Source organism: Oikopleura dioica, chromosome 1, assembly GCF_907165135.1.
Source record: "Oikopleura dioica chromosome 1, OKI2018_I68_1.0, whole genome shotgun sequence".
In the NCBI taxonomy this organism is placed as follows: Eukaryota; Metazoa; Chordata; class Appendicularia; order Copelata; family Oikopleuridae; genus Oikopleura; species Oikopleura dioica.
The window spans coordinates 1,856,511-1,868,226 of NC_137291.1; the positions used below are offsets into that span (position 1 = coordinate 1,856,511).

General features: G+C 39.2%; 2 protein-coding genes and 1 long non-coding RNA gene across 3 annotated transcripts; all 3 read right to left on the reverse strand.

Annotated features, from left to right (window-relative positions):
* Positions 1-528: 528 nt before the first annotated feature.
* Positions 529-2,500, reverse strand: LOC145711439 (chondroitin sulfate synthase sqv-5-like). Its single transcript, XM_081789132.1, has 4 exons — positions 1,186-2,500; positions 989-1,131; positions 696-946; positions 529-656 (listed from the first exon to the last, which is right to left on the reverse strand). The coding sequence occupies exons 1-4, from the start codon at positions 2,155-2,157 to the stop codon at positions 529-531; spliced, it is 1,494 nt and encodes a 497-aa protein (XP_081645258.1). The 5' UTR covers positions 2,158-2,500.
* A 1,106-nt stretch (positions 2,501-3,606) lies between these two features.
* Positions 3,607-4,814, reverse strand: LOC145711246 (uncharacterized). Its single transcript, XR_014135140.1, has 2 exons — positions 4,493-4,814; positions 3,607-3,859 (listed from the first exon to the last, which is right to left on the reverse strand). It is a non-coding gene; the product is annotated as an uncharacterized LOC145711246 (long non-coding RNA).
* A 228-nt stretch (positions 4,815-5,042) lies between these two features.
* LOC145711440 (uncharacterized) lies at positions 5,043-8,508 on the reverse strand. Its single transcript, XM_081789133.1, has 8 exons — positions 8,373-8,508; positions 6,964-7,066; positions 6,514-6,767; positions 6,079-6,323; positions 5,727-6,028; positions 5,566-5,685; positions 5,158-5,393; positions 5,043-5,078 (listed from the first exon to the last, which is right to left on the reverse strand). The coding sequence occupies exons 1-8, from the start codon at positions 8,478-8,480 to the stop codon at positions 5,043-5,045; spliced, it is 1,404 nt and encodes a 467-aa protein (XP_081645259.1). The 5' UTR covers positions 8,481-8,508.
* Between the last annotated feature and the right edge of the window lie 3,208 nt (positions 8,509-11,716).

The following is an 11,716-nucleotide window of genomic DNA, read 5'->3' on the forward strand; positions in this document are numbered from 1 at the left end:
ATGCTATTTGCGCGAGCTACCATTAAGACGATGCACTTTACTAGGCTTTTTCGGAGTTTAATCGAGATTTTTTGCGAATTGTAATTTAATTTTCTATGGCAAAACTGGCCTCTGATCAATTATCATTTCTTAAATTGAGCGGAACATCGTCTTTTTTGGTGGATTTTTTATAACAAATCTTCATCGTTTATTTATTTTCTCTAACCTTTTATGTTGCTGAATCGACAAATATTATATTGAGCTTAAAAGTGCAAAATTGTATTTGTCTATTTTCTCCATTCATAATCCCTTATTATCTCTTCGAACAAGTCGCCAATCTGTTCTGCGAAATCAGAAAATGCTTATTACACAAAACAAGCTAGTCCTCTTGGTTAATCCACTTTTTTGAGCTGGATTAATTTAGCCCATGAACCTTTCTTTTATTACTGTAGTTTTCCACAATTCAAAATCGATCAAGAAGAGCCATTTTTATCCAAAAAAGAAGCGATGAATAAAGATTGTTCTTGTTTATTTAGCTTTTCGAAGATTCTAGAGGCGCATTTTATTAAAAAACTTCAATTGAGAAAGGTATTTTTGAGCAAGTGCTGTCTGTCCGCAAGTGTGTTCCTTGTTGATTTTCACACAGGCTTGAAATTGACCAGTTTCGTTCGAAAGACCTTGAAATCCTTATCTTTCTCAACAATTATCAAACGTACCTGTGCAATTTTTGCTGTGCCACGGGTGAAAAATCCCTTCATCATGAGACCTGACAAATTTTATGCCTCTTTTGATGAAATCATCGTAAAGCTCGGTGTCTTCATTTCCCCAGCCGTGGATGTTTTGATTGTAGCCATCGGAAGAAAGATACGTCCTTTTCGTCATTGCAACTGGACCGACTCCGTGAGAGCGCCAGAATCCATTCGACTCGGAAATTTTAAAGTCTTCATGATTCGTCAGCTCGTATTGACTAGGGAAAGAGTAGCGCTAGAAATTACAAACAGCTCTTTACCTGAACAAGGTCGGGAAGTAGACAAAGTCGTTGCCAAGCGCTAGGACTCTCTTTATAAAATTCTTGGTCACTAAAATGTCGACATCGTAAACGAAAAAGAGATCTTGTTCTTCAAGAGCATCGATGGCAACTTTTTCAAAGCTCTAGAATCGATAGTTCGTCAAAGAAAATGAACCGCTTTGACTGAATTCTAGAGCCGTTCCTTGGAGACAATGAGCCTTGTCAAAAGGAACCTTACAGGAATTCATTCGAGCATTCGAGTGAAGAAAATTTTCGGAAATATTCTCCTCCATGATTTCAGCAATATTTTGTCTCTCAATCTCGTCTCCTGAAATTGCCACGACAAGATGAAGATTTGGAAGACTTTCGAGAAGTTTGGCGTAGTTTTTGATGAATCGGATAAAAGCCGACTGGCGTTTGTACAGTGGCACAATCAGCGTCAATTTTCGGTATTTCGACTGGTCTTGTCCGATTTCGCCGTTTTCTCTCATGAAAAAGTCGCTAAATCGAGCATGAGTCAGGCTCAATTTCCAGCCAAAATCGTCCATTCCAGGGCGCAGAATTGATATTCCCTTTGAGTTGACGCATTTGTAAAGGGTTGAGTGAAGTTGAGTTCCAGGGATGAAAGTGTCTGTTTTTCGGAGAATTTCAGGCCAAGGCTTGTGAAGTTTCGACCCGGGGTTCGGGGCGTTTTGGTAAATTGCTGGAGCATGCTCATTGTTTAAATTTCTGACTTCATGCCAGACGCAATCGTTGAGTCCTTTATCAACCAAGTTCCCGGAATCTCTTGGCCGCAACAGCGCAGTCTTTCCAATCATCTTCTGAATCCTTCTTTTCAATATTTTGATCCTGACTGCTTTTTGCGATTCTGGCTGCTTGATTGCATGGAGAGAAATTGCATTGTCGAGTGTCTTAATTTTCAGGTCTTTTTCTGCGTCGATGTTGTTTTTGTAGCCGATTTCACCGGGAAGCGCGTCTCGCCGCCAGTTTTGAAAGAAAAGGGAACTGGTCTCGTATGAAGTCGTGCAGTTTTTATGGATGTGGTTCCAGATACAACGGCCGATTTCAACATCTTCATGTTCCGTCATCAAATTTTTGATGCAACTGCTCAAATGTGGTCTAATCTTCCTCACAAGCGCATGAGAAACTAGAATGCCCGAGCCTCCCATGCAAAAGCATGGCCCGCTGGGATGAAATCATCCTCGTTTCTCCCGAATCCTGTTCCTCCGATGTAATGCTCTTCGTTCGGGTCGAGTTTCGAGACGAATCGGACAAGATTGTCGAATTGGAGGGCAATGTCATCATCGACGCGGTAAAACCAGTCGTATTCGTGCGCGATGCTGTAGAAATAAGCCAGAAGTTTGAAGGTCTTCTTTTGCGGTGGATAGTCGTAATCATTCACGCCGGGAAGGGTTAGGGTTGGAAAACCAGCGACGGGACCAGAGATGAATTTTACTGTCGCGATTTCGGGGTCAATTTCATTTAGCCAAGTTGACCGAATGGCGTCGCCTCTTTTTTTGGAATCATAAAATTGTGAAAAGCTAAAGTAAACTTCAAAATGAGCCATCATCGCTAGAAATTTAATAATTGAGAGTCGCATAGAATTTTTGATCGAAGATAATTTGGAAAAGTCAGGAAGTTTCTTATTTGAGGCACCGGCCTTCCAACTCAGAATAAAAATTATGGCTTTTCAGAAAAATAACCTCGAATTTTCCGAATTTTAATAATCTTTCAAAAAAAATTATTACATTTCCATTGATTTTTACTAAAATACAGACTAAAACATCAGACATACTAAAATACCCCAGAGTTCCAAAAAACGCAAAATTCTCGCGTGCGCGTGCGTGCGCGTGCGAAGAAATTTAGAATTTCGCGTACGCGTGCGTGCGCGTGCGGAGAGTTTTAGCACTTTTTTGCATCTCTAATTTTTTTCAATCGACAATTCTAGAAAAATTATTGCTAAAACCAAGTGAAAATTGTTTTGAAACATAGGAAAACCGAGAATTTTATGCATTTAAATTGATTCTAGAAATATTTTCGGCATAAATGACCTAAAAACGCCAAATTTTCTAGGATTCCGAGCACGCGCACGATCACGCACGCGTGCGAAATCTCAATCTTCGCGTGCGCGTGCGTGCGCGTGCGCACCAATTTACAAAATCTGCGCACGCGTGCGCACGGACGCACGCGTGTTTTGGAACTCTGGTTTACCCTTGTCATTTTCATTGATTTTCTTATTTTTAATTTTTGACGATTCCTTGTTTCTAAATACTTCGGCGTCGAATGAATTGCGATGAAAATTTTCTTTTTACTTTCCATTTTCGGCACCTGAAAAATCCTCCCTTTTGGCAGATCTTCGAATTTCCGGCAATTTATTCTCTCGTGCGAGTCCTGAAATCCGCATCCCAAATAAAAGCCAATTATAATTGAGAAGAAAAAATAAACTATCTCCATGATTTTTAATCTTGCCATGGCTACAAGAATTCGAGCGCGTAATTTGCAGTTTTCTTGGCATGTTCCGTTCACAGCAAATATTTGCCAGTTCCCCGTTTTTTTCGCAAATGAGAATTTTTCCTCTCTGATTGTCAAAATTTATTACTTCCAACAGTCCCTTTTTTACAAAAAAATGGCAATAATTTGAACTTTTCAACAGCAGTTTTTAATTTTTACAGATTTTCTTCGTTGATTTCACTTTTTAGCCATTCCACTTTGTTTTTTCTTTTCGAGATTTTGGGAGTTTATGAGGTTTTCAATGGCCATGATTGGGTTTCCTCGCGGAGGAGAGGCTGATGATTTTCTTGAAGAAGAGTTGTCAGGTGAGGTGGGATTGTCCAGATGGGGCATTTTTGAAGGTGGTTCCAGCTCGTGATCCTTAAAAATGATGAAAATTGGGGTCTTTGCGAAAAAAAACTGGGGTTATTTCGGTTTCTTGTTCATAGGAGGTATTTTTGGAGTTTGAGTTGATTTCGATGAAAGATTGATTTTTTGATTTTTATGAAAGTGGTCTTTGATGAGCGCTTGTGAGCCGAATTCGCCGGCTTGGACGACTGGCGGCTAATGGAGCGATTTGGTGTGACCGATGGGTAAAATAAAAAGTGAAGCAAAAACATTTATTTGAAATAAATCTTCATTTTGACCGCTTCTCAAGCAGCCCAATGGATCATCCGACGACTTTTTACTGCTCGTTGAACAAAAATAATCTCCGAAATCAATCAACCACGCTTTTATCACCCACCGAATTCCGAATATACTAGTAGAGGCACTTCCTTAGATGAGTTTATCTTGGCATTCTCAAGATACGGTTAGGGTAAGAAATCGAAATTTAGGGTTTTCTTTCAGCCGGCTGCTGATTGGCCGACTCGTAGAATACGGGGTTTTTATTGGTTAATGTAACGAAAAGAGCCCTAGCCGGCTTCCTATTGGCGAATTTCTGGAATAGAGCCTTTTGATTGGTCGATTTTTTTTTGGGAATTATTATCTAAAATATGGGTTTTTAACGCTTACCTCATGAATATTTTCATTTCCAGGCGATGTCGGAGCTACGATGTCAATGTCGCTGTCATGTGACATCGCAGATTCTTTCTCCAAAATCGGCGAATTCGACCTGCTACAACTTCCGATCGGATAATTCTTGAAGAGAATTGGAGAAACAGTAGCATGAATGACTCGCTAACTCGCCAAGAAGTCGATCACAAATTACAAGCCGCTCATCACCCTGTATATCCTTACCTCCTTTTCGCTCACCAAGGGCTACCGTACTCATCTGATGGATAAGTTTGGGGATTAGCTTGTTGACAGCCCATCCGTCCTGCAGACGAAAGGGGACATAGCGAAAACGGGACTTTTTCGCGACCTGAACCCACGTGTCAAGCTTTTCTGTTTTTACAAATACAATTTCAGAATTACAGTGATTACTTTCTATTTTATTCTATTGCTGTTATTATTGGAAAAACTTATTATTTTTCAATAAATTTCAACCCTTTTTGTCAAAATGAAAAAGATTTTTTAGGATGTGATACCCTTATTTAGTGGTAAATAAATAAATGATGATAAGCTATGATTTCAAAGGTCTTCCCTTATTACAAGATTTCTAATGAAAAAATTCCATAAATTATGAAAAAAATAATGTCGTTGTGTATTTTTTTCAATAAGAATTCGAGCAAAAGTACTGGCGCTAGATTTGCGATACAGTGGATTTGGCCGTATCGATCAAGAAATGTGCGAAAAGAAGACGATCTAGAGAGTGATGAGCGGTTCTTGACACTTTCCGTGATCACTGGCTCTTCTCGATCAAGAGGGATTATCCGATGCCTAAGGGGTCGTTTCTTCGACAAATCTAGTGGCTCTTCACCGTTTCCTCCTCCTTGTCTCCCACTGCTACTGCTCAGCCGCGAACAACTTGCCGCTGAAAGAAAACACATCTGTCAAGTGATTGATATACGGGAAAAATTGATGCATGATACTGTAATATTCATACAGTAAGCTAGCAGAAATTCCAAGTCCTATTTATTACAAGAAAGCCAATTTGAAAATTTTAGCATTTTAATTTTGATCAATTTTTTGGACCTTTTTCATACCTGGCATTTTATTTGTTCTGCTAGGACTTCTAGAGCTTGAAGCATGTGATCTTGAATCATCAATTTCTTCATTATCCGATTTCTGCGCCGTCTGAGCCGCCAGATTTTGATGCAACTGAGCTGAAAAACGCTAGAATTCATTCCTTATCAGTTTTCCTTACTTTGAAGCAGCGCCAATGTCTGCTGCTGAAGCAAACTCTGCAGCGCCGTATGCGACACCTGAGGTCTCATGAGCGGGAAAAAGGCGTTGTAGAGCGGAAGGGAGCCGGGCAGCATCGGAATTCGTCCGGCCAGGGCGGAGGGTTGAAGAAATGAGGCTCCAAGAGAGGAGGGAGGAAAAAGTGGGACGGATGGAAGTGAAGCGGTTTGGAGGGAATTCTGAGTGGGGAAGCCGAAGCCTTTTTGGCCGGGTTTCGGGAGTTGGGAGAAAGGGGATGATGTTGAAGAGTTGAAGGTTTTCAGGCTGAAGAAAAGTAATGATAAAAAGGATTGTTAGAATAGGACTCAACTGACCTTGGTATACTTTCATGATGATTAGTCCTTGCCATATGGCAGGAAAGATCCGGGAGGCTATCAAAACTCGCCCCACATCTCAAGCAACTAAGAACTTTTGCTGCAGAACTTTCTTCATCCTTTTTTGCTGGATTTTTTGCTTCGCCATTGAAATTGGCGCGGAGATCCATTGAAGCGCTTGATTTCCTCGACAAGTTCAGACTGTCAGCAGCTTGTGCATCATCATCAGTTTCTGTAAAATGGCCCTAAATGAATACTTGAGTATTTGTGGAGCCGAGTTCCGCGAATGAAAATTTTGATCGAAGAGCTGACAGTTGCCAAGGATCTTTTTCTTGGATAGCACCTGAACGGATCAAGCCTGCGTTTCTATAGAGATGCTGATTTCAAAATAAATTTATCAAAATTAATATTATAATAAAATGAAAAAAAACACACCTGGATCATCATATGCTTGGTAAGACTGTCGAGTTTGTCGAAGCTCTCTCCACAATGTTTGCATTTGAAGTCACTGGCTCCTTTCATGATGCTCTTGATCAGCCGCGAGTTGTACGAGACATCGCCAGCTGGCCCGACCCCAGCGGTGTTCTGAACAAGTCCTCTGGAAGTTCCGTTCGGAGAGCTTGGAGATCGCTGGTTCTTAGGGGAACCTCCGCGGATTGACGAGTTTTGCTGATTGGTTGATGAGGGTTCTGAAAAAAATTTTGATTGGCTAAAAAAGAAAAGTCTCGAATTTGATTGGCCGAAAGAAAAATTTCTCAATTTTGATTGGTTCTCAAACAAAAAGACCAGAAATTATATTGGATCTAGAAAGAACGCATTTGAAGACGTAGAAAACACAATTTTTCTTGCAGAAATGACTGTAGATTCAAAATCAAAGTCGCTCACCTTGGATGATCCATCGGTAACGCTCGGCCTTGGACAGCTGGCGACCGGGCGCAGGCTTCGGGTTTTGCATTTGAAGCGAATGATTTGATTCGTGACGCGATTCCTAAAGACAAAACTCAGTAAAGCGACACTAATCGTGACAGTATAAAAGATATCACTTCGCTTCCAACTGACAAGTTAATTCGAATTAGAACGAGATCAGCGGACAGCGATTTTTGACTTGCACGCGCGAAAATATGACAAAACATTGTCACTCAAAGTATCATTTTGTATGATCTTCTACAGAGGCACATGCCTCTCACAAGCTACAGTAGCTTCTTTTGTGTATAAATTTCTTCTCGTCAAATAAATTTTCGACATCTCTAGTACCTGTCAAAAGATGTTGGTAAGCAGAAAAGGAGAGGAAAAATCTCTGTTTCAGAAAAAAGGGGCTTGGTTCCGGCTGGTCTGGCTTGTCTCTCAGGGAAAAAGAATGCGTGTGCCCAAGTGCAGAGAGAACTGCTCTGGGCCGACTCTAGATGCTGGGCACACAAGACGGCACTGCATCAAGGCGGCGTTTGACCGCGAATCTTTGTGATATTTGACGGTGTAATGACAATCCCATAATTCAATTTGAGAGATAAATACACTTCGAGACAACTTTGTATGTTTTTGCAATTTTTTAACTTTTCAAAATGACAAGCCCGCCGAGCTAGATCAAAGACATTCCCATGCAGTGAACTACCCGCCAAGTGCCACTCACGAAAATGACAACCGACCGAATCGTCCTGGCGAAATTCACCTGCGCCACGCGCCTCAGGCCATGTCAAAATAAATGACACATAAAAATACGAAAATTCGTCTCTTATTTTTGTTTATCGCGATTTAAAAAAAACAATCTTCAAAGCAAATTTTATCGACTTACTCAAAAAATGATGGTTAATAAGATGACCCCCTTAATTTTATCAGAAAAAAAATTGAAAAGATGTTAAATCCCCTTATTGAGGCCAAAAAATAACATTCGATCAACTTATTTTTTTTTCAAAAAGTTGAAAACTTCACAGAATCGATCTCCTCAGGAACAAAAGGTGACATCGCTCAAGCGGGGGTTAAGAGGCCATTTCTGGCCTGAGCCGAGCGAACAAGAAATACTTCACGTGATTGACACTAAGAGCCCATCGAGGTGATCATCAGTCAAATCGCCACTCGAGACACCGCAATTGGGCCATGTCGAACATGCCCCGGTTTTTTTTCTTGCTTTATTTTGGGCAAAAAACTATCTTTTTCGGTTAAAAAATTTTTTGATTTTTGAAAAGTAAAAACTAGTTTCTAATTGGTTAAATTTGATATTTCAGGCTTCTGATTGGTTGAATTGGAAATTTCAGGCTTTTGATTGGTTGAAGAAAATTATTGATTTTAATTGTACTTACAGTCTTGAAGGCATTCAATTTCTTCTTTTCTTCATCCCTCTTCTTGTAATTGATCAAAAACTTCTCCATGTCTCCATAGCACTTGTCCAAAATATTGGTCGATGCCATTTGCTGCTGTGTCCTTTGATTGTTTGATTCGTCCTCTGAAAAAATGTGATTTTGGAAAAAAATGAATTGAAACTTGAAAAAGATTTCCCGTCAAGAGCAAGCGAATGCAGCGGTGCCAGTGACAGCTAAGGTGGCCATAAATTCTTCAACTTGAAATGTGTCACGCTCGTGACAAAAATTGAAATTCGTTTCAACAAAATGGATAAATAAAACGTTTTTCATCTTTGAGTCCTACCGACCTACTGGGGAGACGAACTCTTCCCGGCCGCGAATTATTCAAATCTTAAGGGTATCACTTCTTCGAAAATCGTTTTAAAAAAAAGCATCAAAGTGAAGCCCTTAATTAATGATCTTATGAAATCTTAAGGGCATAACGTGTTCAAAAATGGTCTTCTCTCAAAAATTTAACAAAGTGATGCCCTTAACTCAGGATTTCAAATGGGTCGAAGCTTTTTTAGCTTTAATTAGTTAAGGGGTCACCTTGTTATATTTTCTGTAGAAAGACCATTTTCAAAGAAGTGATACCCTTAAGATTTCATTTGATCCTTGATTAAGGGTATCACTTCGTCGAAGATGATCTTTTAACGAGAAAAAAATTAATAAAGTGACACCCTTAATACATAAAGTAAAAAGACAGCTTCGAGCCTTTTGAAAACCTGACAAAAAGACTGTCACTAAAACTATTTAACTTACAGGAAGAAAGTTTTTTGAAGAAAAAATCTCTTTTTAATCAAAAAGAAAATGTTTTGAAAAATGAAAGAGCAAAATAATTTGATTTGTATTGTTTATGAAATTAAGCGGGTAGAAGGGATAGTTTGATCGGTGGGCGAAAAGAGGCATAGGCAGGCCGTCGAATGCAGATTTTAACCCTGTCAAACTCGTCAACTTTCGGCCAAATAAGTGATAGCTCGATATAACTCCACCATTTTGTCACATTTACCGCAATAAATATACACAAATAAAAAATAGAGGGAATTTTTTATTTGATCTTATTTGAGGATAATCATTATGACACCCTTATTTTTTGGAGAAGAGGTTATTTTAGGGGCATTATTTTTATGCAAAATTAAACTAAGGGCGTCACTTTGTTATTTTTTATTGGCGAATCAAGCAAAATATGTTTCAATAGCGCTACACCCTTAATTTGAAATTCCCCTTAACTTGAAAAATAAGGCAGAAATGCCAATTACTGTATTACAAATTCGACTTTTTTGAAATATGCAAGGGGTCGATTTCACGATTTCGAGCGTAAAATCGAGATAAAAAGTTGACGACATGGATGAAGACAGAGCCGGATGAAATCGAATTGACTACCGACGGGCAGAGGCTGTCAATAAACACGCCTCGAGCAAGTTACACACACGCCGTTTCAGAAGTCAAATCATACAGTCACAAAAGTCGATATGATACCTTCCGCCTGGCTTGATTTACTTTTCACTTACTGTTTGATTACTGTAAGACTCTCGAAAAATTCAATCAGCGAAAAAACGCAGATTTTGAAGTTCGAAAAAGCCGCCGCATATCTCGCCGCTCATGAAGATGAGTGAGTGTCATTCACGGCATTAGAGGTTTATCCATCAGGGTTGAATTAGAGTTGCTCCGTCTCTCCATCATGTATCTTGTCCGTGACAAGTGACGAAAGAGCCCGAATCCGTCAAATCGTTTACACCCGCTGAGACGCGTCTTTTACTTCTTTATAAAGCGATTTTATTTTCAATCACTTTCGAACCCAGAAGAAAGAAAAATCACAAAAATGAAATTTTTCAACAAAAACGGGATGCAAATCAAAAAAAAAAATAATTTTCATAAATAGAATTATTAACATTATTTTTGAAAATAAAATAAGGGTATCACTACGTTATTTTTCAAAAAAAAATAAGGGAATTACAACGATATTTTCGAAAATAAAATAAGGGTATCACTTCGTTATTTTTAAAAATAATATAAGGGTATCACTACGTAAGTTTTGAAAATATAATTATGGTATCACGACGTTATTTTTGAAAATAAAATAAGGGTGTCACTACGTTATTTTTTTGGACAAATTTCTTATAAAATCTTGCAACTGCGGTCGTTGAGAGTTTTTGTGCGAGAGACACAGAATGACGAATGGTTATGGTCGGCTCATCTCAAATTTATATGCAGGGACATATATCTCGCTGTTGAGATTGATGGACAGGCGCAGTATTTGCTCTTGATCGAGAACACCTTTAGAACTGGGCCGCGCTATCAACTGTTATATGCCTCCGGAAGGTAGCACTTCGCCATTTTTGATCGAGTCAAGAATGGAAAAGCGCGAAGTTTTTTGGCGCCTCAAAAACCTGAGTCAGGGTTCAGGAAGAGCTTCAATGACCTCGAGAAGCTCTAAAATCGTTGATTTCTCCATTTTCTTGATATGCCATCGCTAATTTACGGTCGCAGATGTTTGTCAAACGCGAATAATGAACGATTAAAAACGTTCTTTCTTAAATTTATGTTGGCCATTCATCAAGTGTCAGAAATCGGAAGCGACATCGATCGGAAATAATCTGTCCCAGTGCTTTATGATGAGCCGTCTTGATTCGAAACAATAAAATACGACCACTTTTCGCAAAATTAAGGCCGATTGACGTACTTCAATTTCACGAAATTTCAGCGATTTTCAAGATCAAATCCCGCTTCATGATGTTAACCGCTCTAGAAACTTGTTAATCTTCCCTCTGAAAGGCTACTAGATACAGCAGTTTTCGGCTAATCTTCGCCAGGTGGAGTGGATATCCGCTCGGCGAAATGTGCATAATATAAATTTATCGTTTCGCTAAAATGATCTGTGCGGTGTTGAGTCCTGTCAGCGTGCTCTGTCATCCTTACGCTTGTCACAGCTTTTTCGACAATGCTCTGATTGACTCTACAACACCCAGCGCACAACCTGCACCCGATCAGTCAGTGTCAACACCCGACAAGTTGATTTGCCGCTACAAACGAAACATATCAAATGCAGCTTTTTTTCGGTATAGAAATCGAATTTGATCTGGTTTTTTGGCCGTTTTTGGACCTTTTTTGTTATCTTTTGACCTCATTGAAGAAAAATTGAATAAGAAATTTATCAAAGAATGCATTTTCAAAAAAGCTACCTTCAGTTTATACAGATTTTATACAAAACGATGATATTTTTTTATCAGAAAATGCCATTTTCTTTGAAATTCGTCCAATTTATAGCCAAATTTATGGCCAAAAATTACTCAAAAGAAAGAGAA

Bases quoted from the DNA above. Each gene is read 5' to 3' on its own strand.
- LOC145711439 (XM_081789132.1), bottom strand. From the start codon at position 2,157: ATGGGAGGCTCGGGCATTCTAGTTTCTCATGCGCTTGTGAGGAAGATT. The intron at 947-988 runs GTAAAGAGCTGT...CTCTTTCCCTAG, and splicing joins TACTTCCCGACCTTGTTCAG to TCAATACGAGCTGACGAATC. The intron at 657-695 runs GTACGTTTGATA...AAGGATTTCAAG, and splicing joins GCACAGCAAAAATTGCACAG to GTCTTTCGAACGAAACTGGT.
- LOC145711440 (XM_081789133.1), bottom strand. From the start codon at position 8,480: ATGGCATCGACCAATATTTTGGACAAGTGCTATGGAGACATGGAGAAG. The intron at 5,686-5,726 runs GTAAGGAAAACT...AGCGTTTTTCAG, and splicing joins GACATTGGCGCTGCTTCAAA to CTCAGTTGCATCAAAATCTG. The intron at 5,079-5,157 runs GTACTTTTGCTC...TTTTTTCATTAG, and splicing joins GTATCGCAAATCTAGCGCCA to AAATCTTGTAATAAGGGAAG.